The 23,263-nt window shown below is 29.4% G+C and overlaps 1 protein-coding gene across 2 annotated transcripts in view; it reads left to right on the forward strand.

The window, feature by feature from the left end:
• Positions 1–15,943, forward strand: part of LOC100208397 (uncharacterized) — a 28,184-nt gene extending 12,241 nt beyond the window's left edge. For both annotated transcript variants that reach the window (XM_065809034.1, XM_065809035.1), the window contains 2 exons: positions 1,747–2,113; positions 14,399–15,943. In XM_065809034.1, coding sequence (XP_065665106.1) covers positions 1,747–2,113; positions 14,399–15,079 — 1,048 coding nt within the window. In that variant the 3' untranslated portion in view covers positions 15,080–15,943. The remainder of the gene's footprint in view (positions 1–1,746; positions 2,114–14,398) is intronic.
• The last annotated feature ends 7,320 nt before the right edge of the window (positions 15,944–23,263 follow it).

Genomic DNA, 23,263 nt, shown 5'->3' on the forward strand with positions numbered 1-23,263 from the left:
TAAATTTTACAACAAATTTTTTATTGTTTTTTGTTTATTTTTATGATTTATTTTTATTTTATTTTAATTAATAACTTTAGTTGAATTCACTTCTTAATTTTTTTGTGGTAAAAATTAAAGTTTGATGTAATCTTTGTTTAATAATTTCTAGATAATTATTAATTCTAATTTAATTTTGTATAATCAGACAGTGCAGAGACTTCCGGAATGGCGGACGCTTTTTTATAACGAATTTTATAGATAAATTAAAAAAAAAGAAAGATAAAGAAAAAAAAATTTAGATCTAGTTAAAACAAATTCAATTTTAAAATAAATATTTTCTTTCAGCCAACAAAAGCCATCTCTGCAGAGAGAGTTTGATGCTTACCAAGCAATGCCCCAAGCACCAGACATAAGGTGGATCCAATTACAAAAACAAAGGACATCTGCCTCTACTGGCAGAATTGGCGAGAGAATGGCTTTGTGTCCCAGCAGCTTCAAGCAGTAGTGAATGGCTCTTTTCACAGAGTGGAAACATCAGTTCAAAAAGGCAGAACTTAGATCCTTCCTCCACCAAGAAATTAACACTCATCAAGGTCAACTATGAGTTGGTGGTTAAAAAAATTAAGGTCAAACTGTTGAATGATGAGGAGAGAGAAGAGGCCGACGCAATGATGGAAGAGGAAGTCGAAGAGAAGGAGGATAGCCCCAAACCACCAGAAGCATCATCAATCCCAAAACCTCTAAAGAGAAATAAAACATCAGAACAAGGTTCACAACAGAAAAAAAGAAGAGTGTCCATTAGACCAGAGGATTTGTTCCAAACCCAGTCAAAAACCAGAGAAGGTCAAAGCTCAAATGCGGAGTTCCTCTAAGTGATATAAAAGATTAAAAAAGTGATATAAAAGTTGAATTTTAGGTCCACTGATTAATTACTACAATAAATAAAGTTTATTTTATCATAAAATATTTTTTATTTCTGTAAAAAGCTGTGGAATTAAAAACTAACAATTATAACTGTTAATTTATGCCTTAGACTTTTTATATCCTATAATCTAATTACTTCAAAAATGTTGTGGATTAAAGTAAAAAAAATTCGACAAAAAATAATAAACTTACAATTTTTTGACAGAGTATGATTGCCGAAACATTAAGAACATTCTCGAAAATTTCTGACTTTCGAGAAAGTTTTTTTTTCTCGAAACAGGTTTTTACCGTAAGTTTGAATAAAATTTTTATCCCGTTCCGAACTAGTTTTTATCGAATCGAGAGTCCAGACACTATTGTTTAATATTACAATTGGTAATATTGATAATGAAGAATATTTAGGTAAAATTTAACGCATGGTTATCTGTAAGAAGGTTTTTAGGTCAAATTAACACATGGTTATCTGTAGTTTTTTATTTCACTTCAAGTTGTTAAAGTTATATGTATAGGATACATTTTTAGTGATATATTTTTACTTTTTATTATTATTTTAATTTTTATTCATAAGATTTTAATATTAGATGAAAGTGGTTTTGAGAAGAATTAAATATTAGCCCTCTGAATTAGGAAAAAAAAGGCTACACTGTTTTATTTTATTTATTTTGCAAACAAATTAATGTAAATGCTTCTAAAATTTGTTGTCTCTACCAAAATGATTTAATTGTTTTGGAACCTCATAATCATGTTTTAAGCTAATAAAAACAAGTCTGCTTTTAAAGCATCTTTAAGAGCTATCAATTTAAAAATATATTTTGTTTATATGATATATTTTATTTTTAGAGAGGAATTGATGGTACGGCTTGTTCAAATTGAAGGTCTTCCTGTTAGTCATCAAATATACTCACCCAATTCTGCATATGTTGATGTGCAACTAAAATACACAGGTTCTCATAACTCCAATGAAAATCTTAATGAAGTAACAAGACCCCCACGACTTGATATTTGTTTACAGCAGGTGTATTACTTTATCATTTCTGAGCAGCAGATGCTTACACATTCACTAGAGTTTAGGATAAATACCTTTGATGAACAATTTCGTAAGTTTGTGTCTGGTCTTGTAGAATTTAATTTGTCTTATGAAATGGGCGAGGATATACTTACTGGTACTGAAGTTGTATTTGTGAAAGATATTCTGCAACCACTAAAGGTAAACATATTTCTTTAAAAGAAAAATATTTTGATAATTTTGTAATTTTCAAAGTCATTATTATTATTATTTACAATTGTTTTATTATACTTTGAAAATATCATCTAAGTAATAATTTATTTATAAATTGAAATGTCATATCAGCAGTTTTTTTAAAAAATATTTGGCTGTCGTCCTTATTTTATTTTAGTATTATTTATTATTTTCAAGAATCTGACTAGAATTAGTTATGCTAACAAATGTCTAATTCTAAAGTGACGATCTAGTTTATCTTAAAAACACTGATATATATATATATATATATATATATATATATATATATATATATATATATATATATATATATATATATATATATATATATATATATATACACACACACTCATGTATGAATATATGAATGCAGCATTACACACTGGTAACATCATACTGAAATAGGTAGTTCTCTCAATACTAATTTTTATATATTTAATAATATTTGCAAGATTTTTGACACTAGCATCTTCAGCTTTAATTACAAACAAATAGCGTTGTTACTTTTTAATGGTTTCCTTATAGTTTGCACCAATTGGGTTGTTTGTTCTCTTAATTGATTGCATAGGGTATTTTATAATTAAATAATTATTATTATATTATATATTTGAGGCATAGGGTTTGAAATTAAACCTCTTGATTATGAGTCAAAAGTTAAATACTACTTACCACATTTAGTTGATAATTTGATTATTCGCAATTGATTCTCAAGCTTTTATTTCAAATTTTTTAGTTAGTATTTTCAATATTTTAGCCTCCTCCTACTGTATATTGTATGAACATTTGTTCTTATGGTGCCTAATAATGCAATTCAATTTTTATTATTCAAAATTAGTAAGGAAATTTTTTTTATCATTTAAAGATGGTGGTGAGGCAAATTCTTTTGTCATTCAAAGATGGTGGGGGAACATTCTTTTATCACTCAAAGGTAGTGGTGAGGAAAATTATTTTATCATTTAAAGATTGTCAAGAGAAAAATAATTTTATCATTCAAAAATGGTGGTGAGGAAAATTATTTTATCATTCAAAGATGGTGGTGACCAAAAATAAAAATATTAACTAATATTATATAGTAAAAAAATGTATCTGTTGATATTAAAATGAATATTTAAAATAAAAAGTTGCCAAGTTGCTTGAAAGCAGAACATGTGACACAAGATCTCGATTTGCACAACTATCAAATGATTTTCCTAATAGCAATAAGTTTCCACAGCTATACAGTTTTTTTTTTTTTTAAAACATCTTCGCTTCCAACAAGGCTGCAAGCAACCACTAATTAAAGTTGGAAGTTACTTTATTTAAAGTTATTTTATTTGAATTTGTTTACAATTTCAATGAATATGAACTAATTACAAAACAATAATATATATTGCAATGCACTGAAATAGTTCTTTTTCAAGTTAATATATCTATGTTGTCTATGTATTTACGTGAGAAAGTATGTGTGGCTTGTGGTTTAAAGGCTGTAGATAAAGGTATGAGTAAATAGAAAGCAGCTAAAACATCTGGCTTCAAAAGATCTACTTTCATCAACGAAAGTAATGGCAAGCATACCAAAAAAAATGGCAAACCAACTAAGTTGAGCGACAAAATCGATGACATTTTAGTAAAAATTTTAACATTTATGAGTGATATTGGTTTTAGTTTGACTAGACTTGAAATACTGTGTGTTGTTTGATTTTTGTCTTTTTGTTTTGTTTTTAAACATCTTTGCTTCCAACAAGGCTGCAAGCAACCACTAATTAAAGTTGGAAGTTACTGGAAAAGAAAAGATGGAGATTGTAGAGCAAGATAACGATTGACGGGCAACTTAAAAGATCGCAAATTATATAAATCAGGAAAGCAAGATGAAGGAAACAAATTCCAAAGAGCTGATGTTCGAGGAAAAAACTAGAGGAATAAGAAATTTTGGAGTAATTAGGAACAGTCACAGAAAAAGGATGAGACTTAAATGAAGGATGAGTAACAGGATAATTAATTTTAGTAGATGGCACAAGAGATGCTAGCTCTTTAGAGCAGTACCCATTATAGTATTTGTAGAAAAGAGAAAGAGAAGCAACATTACGACGATGTGATAATGTTTGGAGGTTGGCTGCAAGAGCAGGTCCAACTATGTTTACAATGTGTTTTTGCACCTTGTCTAAAAGAGAAAGGGCATCATTAGAAGATCCACCCCAGATATGGTAACAGTACTCCATACAAGGCTGGATTTGAGATTTATAGAGATAGAGAATAGAATCCGAAGTAAGAAAGTGTCGAGCTTGATTAAGAGATGCAACCTTAGCAGGTGCTAATTTTGCAACTGATTTGATATATGGTTTCCAAGAAAGATTGGAAGTAAGAGTTAATCCTAGAAGATGAAGAGTAGATGACTCATCGAGTACATCACCGTTCATAAATATAGGAAGATCTAAATTATTGCGATAACGATTGGCTGAAAAAAATTGAGTTTTATCTGTATTGAAGTTTACCAGCCACTGTGAGCCCCATGCTGTAGCAGAAGTGAGATCCTTTTCGAAGCTCAAATGCCCCCTCCAAGCAATCAGAAAGTGTTGGTTTCTTATCACAACAAGAATAAATGGTAGTATCGTCAGCAAACAATGCCACCTTAGATGTAAGAATATCTGGAAGATCATTAATGTAAATCAAAAAGAGTATAGGGCCAAGGATAGAACCTTGAGGAACCCCTGAAGTTACAGAATAAGAAGAAGAGTGCTGTTCATCGAGGACAACTTTTATACCACGGTTGGAAAGGAAGGATTCAATAATCTTAAAGATATTGCCAGATACACTATAAGAAGAAAGCTTATGGAGAAGACCAGCATGCCAAACTTTATCAAAAGCTTTTGAAATGTCAAGAGCGATGGCCTTAACCTCTCCACCTTTATCTAATGCACGATAAAACCTACCAGTTATTACTGTTAGCAAATCAGCTGTAGAACAAGAAGATCGAAATCCGTATTGATGGTCAGAAAGTAAGTTATAAGATTCAAGATGAGAAATTAAGTGTTTGTTAACCAAAGATTCAAAAACCTTGCTTATGGATATTATATATTATAGGAAGAAGACTAATGGGACGGTAGTTAGATGAATCAGATCGCTCTCCAGAATTTTTGAAGATAGGGATAACAGATGCTGCTTTCCAGCAGGCTGGAAAACAAGACTCTGATAAGCACTTGTTGAATAGTTTTGAGAGTATAGCGACAGCTCCGGAGAACAGTTCTGCAAGACAATAACAGGTATGTTGTCCGGGTCACAAGCTGTAGAAGAGTCTAGGCAGGAAATCACTTTAGATACAGATGCTGGAGTGATACGAATGTCAAGCAATGGATCAACCTGTTTATTGACAATATCAGGTAGAATGCAACTAGTGGAGTCAAGAGATGATATTGATGAAAAGTTTTTAGCAAACAATTCAGCTTTGTCTTTAGGTAATGTGACAAAGTCTGAATCATACAAGAGAGATGGAATTAAAGATTTGCCCTTACTATTAATACTATTAAAGATTCTCCAGAAGTCATGAAAGCCTAATTTTTGAGATGAGATACGAGATTTCATGACCTGAGAATAGCTGGCTTTGGCGTTAGACAAAACCTTTTTACAATGGTTTCTAGCAGTAATAAACAGACGTCTGTTTTCTGGAGAGTTGTTTTGCTGATAAATATGGAAGTAACAGTTTCGATTGGCAATGGCAGCAGCACAGTGTGAGGAAAACCATTGAGGAGAGTGAGGCTTGACCTGGAATTGTCAAGAGGGAACAAAAGATTCTATGCCAGCTTGAATCCACGAAGTTATGTAAGAAGCACATTTGTCAACAGAAAGACAAAAGATTTCTACCCAAGGGCGATCATGTAGAAAGTCACAGAAAGAATCCTAGTCAGCTTTACTGTAGTTGTAAGTGGTTTGATAATAGGGGGATTCAGGTGATGAAGAAGAATGAGATATTAGTTTTAGAGAGATCAAACCTTGATCAGAAGCACCTAAGGGTGAATGTGGAGAAACTGACTAGGATCAGAAACAAGACATAAGTCGAGTAGAGAAAGTAAATGATTCGGGTTGTCTGGAAAGTGAGTTGGAAAGTTGACAATTTGAGTTAGGCATTGAGAAAGGCAAAAGTTGTGGGCTTTAATGCCTGCATAGTTACTGACACTAGAGCCAAGCCATTCAGGGTGGTGAGCATTAAAGTCACCGACAACAACAATATTAGCTGATGGATAAAGAAATCAACATCCAAAAGAGTGCAGTCTTGAGATGAAGAAGAGCGATATAGAACAAAGAGAAAGGCCATAGAGTGAAGTGGTGCTAAACGAAAGCATATAAAAGAATAGTTTGTGGAATCAAACTTAGTTTCACAACAAATGGGTGAGTTTTTACAAATTTAAATGCCAAGGCCAAGCATGTGACATGATTGAGTCTTTACGAATTAAAGGAAGATAACCATCAACACTAAGATCGCAAGATGAGACAGCTGAACTCAAATTAGTCTCACAAAGAGCAAGTAGGTCTGGTGACCTTGGTAAGAGATAAGAATCAACAGAAGAAAAGTTACTTCGAAGACCACGAATATTAGTGAGTGATAGGTTTAGAGAACTTGGTGATGATGATGGTTTTTTGTGGTTTATAGTTTTTGGTACTTTATTCATTTTTAAATTTGATTGAAGAACTTGACTTGAAGCATAGATAGTACTCAGAACACTGCTTAATAGCCTAAGCAATTGCCTCATTACTACTAATAAACCCTAAGCCGTAACAAAATGTTACGGCTTAGGGTTTAAATAAATAAATGTGGCCTCCGCAATGCACACCAAAAGTACAAACAGGGACACCATCCATGCGCAACATGTTACTGTTAATACTTTGATATTTTTCAGCTGTTGACGGAATCAGCCTCTCTGAGAGCTACCACAGAGTTCGGGAAACCTGACTACCAGCTGACCTCAGAACCATAAAACTGAGTTTTAGAGCTGTACCCTCATTAGGAGATAATAGAATGAGTTGCCTAGTCATAAAAACAGAGGCACAAGCAAAACCCATGCATTGAGTCAAGAAGATCCAGCATTCAACATCCTAAACTGGAAACATTGTATTAATAATACATCTGCGCCAGGAGGCCTTCTACAAGAAAGTATCTGGATGCATCTAACATCTGCCCAAGATGAGTTTTTTTATCGAGACACCATCTCTATCCTTTACTCAACCAATAGCCCTAAGGCAGGGGGTGTTTTAAGTCAGAGTTTGCATCTCCTAGCCTTTGCCTAAAAAGTTGTATCCTACAAGGCAACAGGACATGAAGCAGATATGTCCAGCTACAACCTTAAAAAACATCGCTATAAAATTAATATTAATGAAATAAAATAATAAATATATTTAATAAATTCATTTGCTATAAAAATGATCAACAAATTGTTTCTTGAGTAAGCTTTTTACACTTTTGAGTTTTGGATGAAAGAGAAAAGTATAAGAAAAAAACCTGAAAGTTTTGGATGTATGAGAAAATTCTAAGAAAAAACTTAAAAGTTTTAGATGAAAGAGAGATATAAGAAAAAAAACTTTAGACACTTTTCAAAATACGTTTTTTGATGAGCATGAAAAATCAAAAGAGAACAAATCCAGCATTATTAATTTTAGAAACAATTTAGTTCACTGTTTGACTTATCTGCATCCAATTGTTAACTACCTGCAGCAAACTGTGATGACAGGCAAAAACTCAAATTTGAAATTTTAAAAAATTATTGGTCTTCTTGACTTACTTTTTAATTCAAATGTTTGCATATTTATGCAAATATTTGCAGACTGGTTAGATATGATATTAAAGACTGCAGACTAGTTAGATATGATATTAAAAAATGCAGGAGAAAAAAATCAGTGATGAACATTTACTACAGCATATTATTGGAGTTGATGACAAGAAAATAAAGGAATGCTTTTTCACAAAATTGTAATTTGGAAGGTGAACCAATAATAATGCCAAATTTGCTTGGATAGCAAATTTGGCATTATTACCCGGAATTGAAAAAGAATAATGTCTTACATTTCTTCTTATTCATTTCATTCTTACAGAAACTGGAACAAAAATAAGAAAATATTCAAGGTATAAATTGTAAGTTTCTAAAAGCAGGTATAACTAAAGAAATTCTAAAAGAAACACAGAAACTCAATGAATTCTTTTTTAATTTTAAAGAAAAATCGTTCAACAACACAAAAACTCTCAGAATTTTTTTTAATTTTAAAGAAAAAGATTTTAACAACACAGAAACTCAAAGAATCTTTTTGTGTTTGAATTGTCAATTCATTTAAATATTGCTTTTGAAGCAAAAAAAATTTCGTACACAATGTTCTCTGAGTAGTAAGCTAATAGTCATCAAATGTTCAAGTCCTCCTTTTAAATAATAAAGTACTTTTAATTTTTTTATTCTTGCACATTTTTTTCAAGTACTATAACATAAATACAAAAGTTCAAAACAAAACAGTTAAAGCAAAAAGGCTTTTAATTATTAGAAAAGTTTTTTTATATTATACACACGATATTTAAACATGATACACAAACTTACCTACTGTCATTAGTACAGAGGTTTACCCTTACAGATGTTTTTTTATATTATACACACGATATTTAAACATGATACACAAACTTACTGTCATTAGTACAGAGGTTTACACTTACAGATGTTTGTACATAATGTTATATAAGAGGGTTTTTTTTATATTTGAATATTATATTTTGCATTTGCATATTACGTCTCTATTAATAATAAAATTCTATTTAATTATAATTATTTAAATGTAATTTTTATACATTATGCAATATAGTTGCACTTATTTATATTTATTAATCAATACAATTGGTATGAAAAGGTTTATAACATTTTTATAAATTGCTTGGATGTTTGTATAACTTTGTGAACCATGCCTTTATGTAACCACAATAAACAAAAAATTGTTAGTTGTTTGAATTTCCTTATTTGGATTTAATGACATGTTTGAATTTTGTGTAAAATATTTGTATTTAGTGAACCAAACAAACAATTGAATTTCATTTAATTTTTAGATGATGTGCCCAATATTTCATTCATAAAAACATGTTATAGTACTTTCTATAGGCTCCTCAAACTTTTAGAGTAACATCTATTCTTAATGGGATTAAGGGAAAAAGTGACAATACTCAGGCGTTATTCTATGGTACCACGCTTTTGCTATTTCCTTTCTCGATAATAATTATATGTAACTTTATGCAAAGTTTGGCATATGTTTCAATCCTTTTAATGTATACGTTTAATAAATATCGGTTAAAAGTTTACAATATTGAGTATAAAAGTCAATATTGAATGTAGAAGGGTTGAAATGTACGCTTCAATCCTTTTAGTGTATAGGTTTTTAACACATTTACAATATTGGTTGTTTATTAATATTGTAAACATTTAAAATTTAAAAGGATTGAAACAATTGTCAAACTTTACATTAAGTTATATCTTGCCAAACAGCATATTAAGGCAATTAGGCAAGAGGAAATTGTGTAATTAATTGACACTCAATAAATGTGCTCTGTGTATTAAATATAATGGAAAGTATTTATTAGCAATTTCTGTTGTCTATCATCATTAATAGTTTTAACATACATCATCTTTTAGACATTTATAAATGATGATGAACATTTATAAAAGTAAATAATTTTGCTCAAAATGAATCAGTCTCAATAAACATATATGACAGAAGTAAAGACACTAGCAATATTTTTTTATTTGATTTTTAAGAAATTGAAAAGTTTTAAAGCTTCTTAAGTATGGAACATATTTATTAGGGTGTTCCGTAATTCAATGGGGAAAATTTTTTTTTCAATTTTTTCTGCTCCCTGGCAATTTTCCCATTTCTATTGTTTATATAAACATATTGTTAAATTTTTTTAAGCCTGAATTAATGTTTAAGGTTACCACCATGCGCTAGAATTAATAGAATTTATGTATTTTTATGGTTTTTTACCATATAAAATCCTATATTTAATGTTATTTTTTATACCATACATTTTAAGTTGGAAAACACTAAACAAACATATATATCAACAGAGTTAATGGTAAGTTGAATATATATATATTATATTGTTAGTGATATGTATAGTAATTAACATGATTGTATGTGGCAAAATCGTGTTATAACATGAATTGACATCTCAACTCAATCCCCTCGTGCTACACTCCATTGACAAGTTGACTGTTGTTAAGTGTGGGTGTTTTATTACATTGTTCAGGTTTTTGATGTATCCTTTTAGATTATAGTTGGCAGCCTTTTGTTAGCAAATACTTTTATGTTGTTGAATCCAAAAATGGGTTTAATGTTACATTTGTTTCCTTTGGATGGGTTTAGTTTTATCTTAATATAGATTAAACAACTACCTAATATGAATACAATTTATATGTATAATATAAATATTATAATATAAATGAATAAAACATATATATATAGCTATATTAATAGTAAATGATTGGTGATTGCTTTAGACATGGCTGAATCAACAATATCGAAAAGAAGACAACAGTCACAAAAAATTTGGTTGATAGGAAATTCTATTGATGCTCTGAGCCAAACAATTATTCCTACTAATGGGGATATTTTGAAATTGCCCACATTAACACCGAAGAAACCATTCGGAAAGACAGACTACAGAACGATAAACAAAAAAGTGAAGACATTAAGTTTTTAATCACAATCAAAGATAACAAAAGAGTAAAACTGGGAACACCAGATAATCAATACGCAAAGAAACTAAAAATGAAAGATGAACAAACCAAAAGAGAGCAAGAGAGGGCAACATTGGTAAAAAAAAGGCTTAAAGAATTCAAATATTAAACATTTAAGTTCGTCAGAGAGTTAAGCAAATCAAGATCGTAATTCATCCTTAAGTGAAGCAAGCATCAGTGAAATACTTGTGAAAAAAATGCAAAGTAATCAAAGAAAAATTTTGAAAAATAATCAAACAACCGATACTGAAAATAAGGCTCAGCTACTATTGCCAAAAAATCCATTCTTGAATCCAAACTTTTGTCAAACCGCTGATAGGCTGAACTTATCCTTGGGACAAAGAACAGCATTTTTGGGAGCTATTGCGAAGGAAGGAGGTGCTTTCTGTAGTAGTGTTACACTATCAAAGACAAGTTCCTATAATGCCAGTAAATATAATCGCCGAGAATTGCGAAAAACATCAAATCTGACTTTAACAAGCTGGACTTTCTAACAATTCATTGGGATGGAAAAGTTATTCAAGGGGATGGGGAACGATTGGCAGTTTTAGTTGCAGGTGCACCAAATTATATAGAAGGAAAGTTGCTGGGCATTCCAAAAATCATGAATGGGACAGGATTAGTCCAAGCAGAGACAAGCTTTGATCTCATTAAAGACTGGGAGTTGAACAAATCTATCATTAGTATGTTATTTGATACCACAGCTTCCAACTCAGGATGGAAAATTGGAGCTTCTGTAATTCTAGAAAAAAAGTAGGAGCTTTCCATCACGCTAAATGGATGGCAAACATTCTATATGCAGCTAAAATGTATGCATTCAGTGAGTACTTTGGTTATGATAAAAATATGATTCAGAAACTACATCGCTTTTGCCTATTTACAAGCTTATTCTATGTAAAAGTTTGGTTGACATCTTCAAACACCATAGATGCTCCTATCAACGACCTACAGTTTTGGAAGAACATGCAAATGTTTAAAGAAATTGACCCAGGAGTAGCAGAAGCAGCTTTGATACCTCAAACAAGACACCAATGGTACTAAAGTGAAGAAGTTGCACCCTTTGCCCTCATTTCAGGATCTGTGTCTACCCATGAAAAAAAGAAAATTGCTTCAACAATTCTGAAAAAAATAAATGATGAAAATGTGGTAACTGGAGTGCCGGTAATGCCACAGATGAATCAAAACGTGAAAGTGAGCTCTCTAATTGGAAAAAATTCCAGGTTTCTTTTTGATCTTTTGAAAGTAAATACTAAGTGGCTTTCACTATACCCTGATGAATGGTCAAAAAATTATGAATTTAACTACATATCTGGGATATTAAAGTTAAACTAGTTACTAACTTTATTCAAAGTCTAACACGGGATGAAAATCAAAAGCAGTGCCTTTTCCAAGTAGTAAAACAGCATAGAAGGAACATATCAAAGTTTCATAAAGCATCAATGTTGATGAAAATGTTGATGTGTATGTAAATGCATGAATATAACTCTGTTGGACTTATTGGAACATCAGTTATCAACATTTTCTTTTATAATGGAAATATATATTTTTACAAATTATACAGTTTTTATTTTATTATAATTTTCTTTTGTAAATTTTATCTTTTCCAAGTCTAAATATGTTTTAGTGAATTTGAATCTAATATAGAAACATTTAAATTTAATATCTGTAACATTGTTTCCAATTGATTAGTTATATACAAATAATAAGGAAATTAAAGTTTTCTATAACTTTGTTTTGTTACTCATTTCATAAACTAGTAATTACTTGAATCTCAAACATTTATTTTTTATTTTGCATTAAGGTCTAAATCAATTAATTATATCATTGTGTTCTAGTAGCAATTTTTATGTTTAGATTCATAGTTGTAATCAATTAAAAGTATTAATTAATGTTCTGCATTATTATCCCAAATTCATGATTAAGATTAAACTTTAATAATTCATGATAACTTTAAAAGGCTGGTGGCAATGTCAAATCAGCAGGTATTGACCTGAAATTTGAATAATGGTTATATCTTATCAAGTCAAATGGGAAAATTACCAGGGAGCTCGTATTTTCAAAAAAAAAAATTTTGGAACACCCTTATATTCATGGACTTAATGGTATTAGTAGCTTAGATTTGATTGCAGGAATTTGCATAAAAGCTAAAACTAATAAAAGAATGTTAACACTTAAGATGTTAAAATAGTTGACACTTGCTTTACATGTTTTGTATAAATTTGTCAATAATTTATATTTATCTATAAAACATATAGCACAAATATATAATAAATATTTGTCTAATACGTTTCTTAATTTTGTCAGCTTTTAAATGTTGAAGCTTGAATCAGTTTAATGTTGTTTTTTTTTATTCATTTTTTTTTTTATTGTGATTGGTTTTGCTCATAAAATCTTCCACACCCAAACCAATTTTTTGTTCAAAACATTTTCGATGGTGAAGCATTCTAGCTCCCTATTGCAGATCGCTTTCATTTTGCCTCTTATTTTTGGTGTTATTCTATTCTTGTTGCTAATTTCATTTTTATGTTTGCATTTACATTCTATTAGGTATACACCAGGATATGAATATATGCAGCAGGGATAGTAGACTGCAGTTTTATTTTGTTGCTCTTCATTGTTAGATGAGGCTTTTTATTGTTTATATGTGTTAAGTACCGTTCTCGTTTGACATCATTTGCAAGGTTTTGTAATTTTAACTTTTTGTAATACAAAATTATCCAAACAAAAATGAAAATAGCAACATACAACACCAAAATAACACCAAATATATAACACTAATGACACCAAAAAAAGTATGTACAAGAAGAAAAATGGAACCATCCTGCAATTGAACATCATTTTAACAAATGTTCATGCAATAAAATGGGATCAGGTAAAAAAAATTGAAAATGACAAATTTGAAGGTTTAAGTGAAATTTATTATGCTTATGCAATTAATTATGAGTAAAAAAGTGAAGCACCTTTAATATAATATAGAAAAGCCATTAAAAAGTTGCATTACTGTTTGTACAGGGGTGGATCTAGCATTTTTTCACGTTTGAGATAGCTAACTTCCAGACATGGAACAAACTCCTAACATTTATATGTTTATTCTTACGTCAAGTAAGGATGATTTGCTAAAAATTTCGATAACTAGAGCCTGGGAGCAAAAAAGTCCTAAAATTTTGGCCTCAACTACCCTAAAAGTGAGCCCTAAAATATTTTATGTGCTGTTCTTTAATAAATTTATATTCATCAATAAATTTTAAATTTAATACAATGATCTCTTAGCGTTCGAAAATTATGACTATAAAGTTTAAACCCCCCTCAATTTGAGGTGGTGACAAATTTTATAAGGTCATAACTTCTCAAACATTAAAAAATGCTGGATCCGCCCTTGGTATATATGTATGTATGTTTGTATGTTTGTTTGTATGTATGTTTGCATGTATGCCTGTATGTATGTATATATGTGTGTATGTATGTATGTATGTAAAGTTTTGTTTCTTATTATAGTTTAAATAAATATTTATCTTTATAGATAAAAGATATGGCCACACACGATGAGGAGGCCATTAGTCATAATGATCGTCGTTCAAGTCATATTGAAGAAAATAATACAAATAGTGATGCAAGCATGTCTCATTGTTCTTCTAACGAATCTTTAAAATGGGAACCAGAATCTAGCATGCTCTCCTTAGACAATTTTTCTTTTTATAAAAGCGAACAAAATTTATCAGTTCCACTTTCAGATAGTAAACGATCCCATAGTATTGGATATTTACCAACTTACGAATGGAATATCCAAGAAGTTCCGATTGATTTAGAAAGTGATGCTACCCCAACAGAATCAAAGAAGCTTGCACCACACTCTAAAAAGTTAAACACTGTAATAAAATTACCTCCAGAAAAAACTACTCCTCCTCCTGAAAAATTTTATCATATTGTCCCCGTCACACCAGGTCATAGTTTGCCGTTTGAACAACAAGGTATCAAAGAAAAAACAAATAAGCAACTTACTTTAAAAAAAAAAAATAAACTTTCTCAGTTAGCCAGCTTTAGACGATCTACTCCAAAATCTAAACTAAGCAAAAGTAGTCATAAAAAATCAAACCCGTCTCTTCATCAGGTAAAACAAAGCGAAGTTCCAAGCAAAAAAAATTTAAATGATAAGGTTGGTAGTACTTCAGGATCTTCTAAGATTCAATCAAATAAACAATAGTAGAGATATTACAGTATGCGATTTAAAGTTTCGACACTATGTTCCTATTTATATAAATATATATATTATTTGTAGTAGATATAAAATGATGGCATTCATCTGCTAGAACATGACATGTTAAATTGTTGCTTATTTCTAAAGGATTAAGTACATGCGCAATTAATTATTATAAAAATGAAAGGAACAGCCTCTATCAAAAAGTCTTTTGAAATAATTTGTATAAAGATCGTTAGTCTAGCGTCTGGTGAATTAATCATAAATTATCATTAATATAATTATTAATTATAAAATGGAGTTATTAGTAGAAGTTTTTTAAGAAAGAATCATTAACTTGCGCCGAAAGTTTTTAAACTTGCGGTGTCTGCAAACGATTTGTAAACGTCTAAATTTTATCTTGTTTAAATTCCTAAAAGACTTTAGCGATTAAAGAATCTGTTATTAATTTCTTGATCAAAAAAACTTTCTAAAATCTGAAATATTATTGAAGTGGGTATTTGCGTAAAATAATTTCTATTATAAAAGATGTGGTAGACACACTTTTTTAATTTTGTTTATAAATATTTATTCGTAATTTATTTATTTTTATTGTTTTCTAAAGTCATAAATTTTATTTTGATGACATTTTTTGTTACTGACTTTTTTTTTCTCACCGGTTTCTTTCAAAATATTTGCTAAAACTAGTCTAAAACGTTCGAACATTATTTATTACGCAACTGTGTATTATTATTTGTTGTTATACATACGAATATTTTGTACAATTTCAATGTTTGTTTTTTTTAGTACAGTATTTTTATTATTGATAAATTTATTTTTGTAATAAAACAAAAATGCATAATTATATTATGTATAAGAATTTCTCAAAAACTTAATCTTCTATATCTTGTACAAGCAAAACCTTATCTTCTATATCTTGTACAACAAAAACCTTATCTTCCGCACCATTGTACAACAAACACCTAATCTTCTATTCCATGTACAACAAAATTTTCGATAAGCTAATTAAAACTTTATAAACACATTAAAAAGCAATAATTTATATATAAATATTTACTTAATTTACTTCGTAAATATAAATCTATAAAAAAAATAATGTTTATTTGCAACCTGCTGAAATAATTCATAAGCAAAATAACAATTTGACAAAAAGACTAACTATTAAAATCTAAAACAAGCAAAGTATTAAAGTTAATGATCAGATTTTAATTTTAGTATTATTAAGAATCACCAAATTAATTATGTTTACAAAAAAAAATTAATTTTTGATAATAATAAAACTAAAACGAACCTGTTGAAATAAAAAAAAAATATAAAAGTTTTGAACTTCTCTAGTAAAAAAAATGTATTGAGGAAACGCGATATTATCCGATTACAGTGGGCCTGAGCATGCTCAAAAAAAAATTTTTGTACCCAATTTTTTCACATAGGTCTGAAAGGTGTTACTTTTCTCAACTCAAATCTGTTAAAGTTAAAATGTTTGAACGGGGGTTTTTGAAAAAAAAAAGTATTTTCCTTTTTTAAAAATTTCTCAGTAAAAAGCACAAAAAATAACATGAATTGCTATCTATGTTGTCTTTAATATTTCATAAATGTTTAGATATAATAGAAGAATTTAAATATCAATAATAAAAAACATTAATTTATAATTAAAGCTAGTAATTCTATAATAGTATTGTTCATATATTGATAATAAATGAAAAATCTCAAAATATGAAATGTCATTAGTGAATATTTGTGCATAATATTACAGATATATAACAATGTTTTGTACATTACATCAAGTCTGCAGAGTTATCGACTATTTAAAAAAACTATACATCTTATTTATGTTTTTATTAAGTTTATTCATTTAAAAAGCTTCGATATCCACAACACAAAATAGACTTATTGAGTACTTATTAAAAATAATTTACATAAATAACTCTAATATATACTTTAAAAGTGCGCAATATTGTATGCTGCAACAGCATTCTTTAATGTTTTGGAATAATTTGGATGATACTGCCCGATTTTTTTTGGTTCCAAAATTGCTTGAAATCCTGGTGTACTGCTTCCAACGCCTGCTCCGTCCAATAACCAAGGCCTAAATATTTTTTTATATAATATAATTTAAAGATTTTTTAAATTTGTTTTAATATAAAATAAAGTTTTCGCAAAAATATAGTCCATATTTAACTAAATATTCAATATTATCTAATAGATATTTCCTGTAAATAAACACTTACCAAATGTGCCCCCTTTAAGGTCAATAAACTCTACAATATGCTCAACAATATGAACTTTAACTGTTACACTGGCTCCTAAGTTTCTGTAGTCATCTGAGAATTTTTTGATGTCATTTTTGTAAGTTTTACACAATGTTTTCCCAAAACATCCTTCTATATCCTTTTTGAAAGATATTAGCGCCTTTATATATTTGGCCCCATGAATACCAAGACCATGTGTACAAAAAAATCTATTTAAAATATCAACTTTTTTTAAAAATGTATTCGAAGCATTTCCTTCAAGTCTGTGTTGTCCTTGATACGATACTCTGCCAAGATTAATGAACTTAAGATAGGTTGACATGAAGTTAAAAGCATCTTCTTTGTTCTTAAACATATTTTTTTCAATTTCGGAAATAATTTTGTCAACAATACCAAGTAGAATATGTAGTCCAGGAATGTTTATTATCTCAACAATTTTTTTCTCAGGATCTCCTGTAACAAGAGGAGGATGAATGCTATTTTGAAATTTTTTGGCCTGACTAAGTTTAGAACCATTTTCTAACCATTTTTGGTGCCATTGATGCAAAGAACTGATTGTGTTTGCCTTAGCTTTAGGCAACAAAGGTATCTCAGTTTTGCAGAATGGACACGGGTGTTTAGAAGATGCACATTGCTTTCCAACCATTTGTAGTTGAACTTTAATATCTTCTGACAATGAGTAGTCTAAAGATCCTATATCAAGCTTTTCAATAAGCATTCTTAAGTTTACATAACTTTCATCCATGTGAGGTACAATTGCTAGAATAAGGGTTTTAAAAACACTGGAATCTTTAAATTCTTTTTTTTCATAGCCTTCTGAATTTTTTATTCTCTTTTGAGGAGTTTCCTGATCTCTTTCATCAGGCTTGTATGTTATAGAGGCAGTACACTTTAAAAAGCCTTGTCCACCATCTATTCCCACTTTAATATCAATCTCATTTGGTGGTAGTTTCCTGTGGTTCATTACCATAGATATCAGTTTCTCTACATCATTGCAAATTACCCCAGGAACCTCTTGTTCAATAAACTATAAAATTATTGTTTGATTAAATCAATAAAATTAATAATTAATGTATAACCATTCATAAAACATTAGACTCCCTCATGTGAATTTCCAACTTTATCTTTTGTGAAAACATTTAAAAGTTCAGAACTGAATAAAGGAACTAGTAATGAGTTTTCTGTAACTCTTGCAGCTCTGTAGTTGCTTGCAACAGAATTTCTATCTCCGGTCTCGTACCTAAGAAACTTAGCAATCTCTAACATTTTGTTGTCGCTAAAAATAATTTTTGAGTTACTTGATTTGCTATAACTTTAAATATAATTTATAGGTTTATAAATCATAAAATAAAAACTATATATTAAATTCTTGCCTAACATGAATTTTATTTTGCAGCATTTTCAATTTTTCTAAACCAAAGTGTGGCTTCTTAATTTCAGTGTTGGTAAAATAAACCAGACATTTATTCCGGCCATAAGTTTTTAGCTTGATTTTATTGTCACTTTTACCAGCCATATGTTTTAGAGTAGAGGATACAACTCTTTCTAAAAAAAATTTTACAAAATATATGACAATATTTTAGTTTTCTATTAAAATAAATTAAAAATTGTTTTCTTTTTAATTAATATATATAATAAAAATAATAAAATTATAATTAATATTATTATGAAATTATTACACCTTTAGTTTTAGGTGAAGCAGCCTGTAATAAATTGGACAAATTTTTCTTTCTCTGTGTTTTATTGCATGGATGACGCAAACCTTTTCCTGTTTCTTTAAAGCAGAACATACAGATCGGCCTGACTTTCTGGTGGTCTCTTTCCAAATTTATTTCTAGTTCTTTATTAACTTGCATGAAACTTGGCACTAAGTAAGTCTTACTTTCTTTACTATTAATAGTTTCGCGACCTTTTTTACATATAAAGCATTGGCATCTGGCTCCTCTCATAACTCTTGTGTCTTGCCTAAAGATAAATCTTTATAACTACTATACTGTGTTTTACTAGGTTACAGTAATATATAAGTTATCTGAGATTAAATACATTAATTTTTTAAACTTTTATATTACTTACTTTCGTATTTTGGTAGAAAACTAAATGGTTTGTATCTGGGATCTTTTTCCTCTAGTCCAATGAGTTTTCTTCTGCATGAAGGACATAACTTTTTAGGCAGATTATTATTTCCAAAATTATATTCTTTCCAGCAATGATTTTTTATGATACTTTCATAATCTATACTCATTTTACAATACTCTCTTGGTTTGATAAGCCTAAATTGTGGGCTTCCTTTCTTTTCTTTAGAAAGACACAGAAGACACACTAGTTTTATGAAATTATTGTGTTCTTTTGGTTTCATTTTTTAAAATATTATTTTGTTTGTTTTCTATTAAAAAGTAATAAATAAATTTTAAAAAAATGACATAAGACTAGATGAAAGTTTACTTCGTTTGTTAGATTACATAACTTTATATAAATGTTGGTATAGACAGTATGATGTATATAAATGTTGGTATAGACAGTATGATGTATAGAACAGTTATAGTAATAAGTGTATTAACTATTTTTAATGATATCATAAAAATATTCTTACTGCAATGTATAGTACCAATAAAATATTATATATATGTTGTATAAAGTATATAAAGTAAGCATTCCTTGTATTTGAAATGAATGTTTACTTTTATATAAGGTATATAAATTTGTTTTTTTTGTTGTTGTTGTTTTTTTTATAAAAAAATTCATAAAAAGGAAAATACCTTTTTTTTCAAAAACCCCCGTTCAAACATTTTAATTTTAACAGATTTGAGTTGAGAAAAGTAACACCTTTCAGACCTACTATGTGAAAAAATTGGGTACAAAAATTTTTTTTTGAGCATGCTCAGGCCCACTGTGCAATGCTAGTTACGCGGCTTTGCGCTATCCCCGACGATATTGTTTATAAAAAGACAGATGTGTCCAAAAAATAACTGTGATTAAAGTCTGAGAACAAGATAACCCCAAAATTTGTGGCCACCTGCCCTGATTGAGTGGCGTTTGAAAAATATTTTTGTAATTTCTTAAACCAAATTGAAATTCATTAAAAAATTTCAAGTTTCTTAAAAAAAGTCTCATGTATTTTAGAAGTTATGGTCATGAAAAATTTAAAACCTCATTTTTTTGGAAGGGGGATGGGGAATAAAACCTTATTTGGTCACAACTTTTGAACTGTAATATATATTTTTTTATCATTTAAATTTTATTTTTAAAAATTCATTTAAGATAGTACAAAAATATTTTTAAAATTTTTTTATTTGCCAATTTTTTGGGTTGGTGCCCCAAAAGCGTTGTACTTTTATGTTCCCAAAATAATTGTTTTTTGTTTTTTTTGGCAGAACATCATTATTTGATATTATTATGTAAAAATTTAGGGTTTGCATCGTTTCTGCAAGTTTCTTCACTTGAACATGAGAATTTCATAGGTCCGCCCCCATTTAAATGTCTTTTCTGAAAATGTGTCATAAACAGGATTTTAATTTTTACAGTTTTGTGTAACCTAAAGGTTTCATAAATAGAATCTATAAAAATATTTTGGGTGTTTCAAAATCAAACCTAAAAGGTTAATTTCTGACCGGTGATAAACAACAAATGAGACAATTAGCCGGAATGTAGTGAAATGTTGATATGTGAAAAATGTGACTTAGTGATGAAACTGAACTTTTGTTGCGATTGGGCAAATTTACAGGTAACTTTACCTGGAAATTTACCTTTTTACCTTTTGACATTTTTATAATGGATACTCACCATGGTATTTTATTTGAATTTGTTTACAATTTCAATGAATATGAACTAATTACAAAACAATAATATATATTGCAATGCACTGAAATAGTTCTTTTTCAAGTTAATATATCTATGTCGTCTATGTATTTACGTGAGAAAGTATGTGTGGCTTGTGGTTTAAAGGCTGTAGATAAAGGTATGAGTAAATAGAAAGCAGCTAAAACATCTGGCTTTAAAAGATCTACTTTCATCAACAAAAGTAATGGCAAGCATACCAAAAAAAATGGCAAACCAACTAAGTTGAGCGACAACATCGATGACATTTTAGTAAAAATTTTAACATTTATGAGTGATACTGGTTTTAGTTTGACTAGACTTGAAATACTGTGTGTGGTTTTTTTTGTAATTGTTTTGTTTTTAAACATCTTTGCTTCCAACAAGGCTGCAAGCAACCACTAATTAAAGTTGGAAGTTACTGGAAGAGAAAAGATGAAGATTGTAGAGCAAGATAACGATTGATGGACGACTTAAAGGATTACAAATTATATGAATCAGGAAAGCAAGATGAAGGAAGCAAATTCCAAAGAGCTGATGTTCGAGGAAAAAAACTCAACGAATAAGTGTTTTTGGAGCACTTAGGAACAGTCACAGAAAAAGAATGAGACTTTCGTTTTTCTTTAGAGCGATAAAAAGTTAAAAAAAACGTTTTGTGAATATTATTTTTACGAAATATTTTTATCTAATGGCTAAATCGGACGAATTTGTTTCCATTGTTATAATGACGGAAATGCTAAATCTACAAAAAGAAACAATTTTATCTTCTTTTCGTGAAGCTATTTCAAGCATGAACCGAAAGTTTGATAATTTTCAAACAAGTTTTCAAGATGTTCGACGCGAACTAGACGATATAAAATCAGGATTGAACTTTGTTGGTGGCGTATGCGAAGACAAAGTTAAAGCAGTAGGAGAAAAAATAAATAACACTTGTGAAGATTTAACAAATGTCAGAAAAATGCAGGGAAAATATCTTCGGAAAATACCGAACTAAAACTAGATAACTAAAACTAGAGCGTAGATAACGAAGATAGAAATAGGCGAAATAGCTTACGAATCGATGGGATAGTTGAAACAAACGAAGAAAAAGATTAGGATATAACGAAAGAAAAAAATAAAGAAACTTTTTAACGTTCAACTTGGAGAAAGATATTAAAATTGAACGAGCCCATCGAGTGGGACTAGCTAAAGTAGAACGAGCTCGAACAATTGTTCTAAAGCTTCGTGATTATGATGATAAAAAGGTAATCTTAGAAAAAGCAATGAAATTAAAAGGGAGCAATATCTTTATAAATGAAGATTTTAGTTTTACGACTCAAAAAATACGAAAAGAACTTTTTGAGCAGGCCAAGCTTCATCGACAAAATGGTCATTACGCTAAAGTTGTGTACAATAAACTTATCGTTCACGAATTTAAAGAAAACATCCACAAAGTAATTGTTGATTCGACGCACGGAAATGAAGAAACTGACCACAGCGCAGTTGGTTGTTTGACGCACAGAAACGAGTAAGATTTTTTTTAAAGTTCTGATTTAATTTATTGTTTTTTATCTATGGGTATTTTATTTGATCTTTTTAATTATTCGTTAAAAATGGCTACGCATTTTGAAAATTTAAATTCTTTTGAGGGTAACTTAACTAAATAACTTGTCTGCAGAAAATATAAATATTTTTCAAGAAACCCAAATGAACTTAATTGACACACCATATATTGATCCTTTTGATTTTAAAATAACAAACAATCATTGTTCTTTTTCAGTTTTGCATATAAACATTAGAAGCTTGCAGCAAAATTTTGAGAAACTAAAAGAATTTTTAAATATTATAAATTACACGTTCGACGTCATAGATCTTTCAGAGACTTGGCATGATTTTGAAAATTCTCTTGAATTAAATTCTACTTTTAATTTGCCATCTTATAAACTTATTAGTCAAACAAGAGGAACTGGAAAAAAAGGTGGAGGGTTAGGGCTTTATGTCTCAAAAAAGCATGATTTTAAGGTAAAAAACATACTATGTTTCTCAAACGATAATTATGAAAGCCTTTTCGTTGAAATTGTAAATAAAAAATTTCGAAATATTTTAATCGGATTCGTTTATCGTCCACCAAGTGGCAAAATCAAATCAT

Source organism: Hydra vulgaris, chromosome 11 (genome assembly GCF_038396675.1).
Source record: "Hydra vulgaris chromosome 11, alternate assembly HydraT2T_AEP".
Taxonomy (NCBI): domain Eukaryota; kingdom Metazoa; phylum Cnidaria; class Hydrozoa; order Anthoathecata; family Hydridae; genus Hydra; species Hydra vulgaris.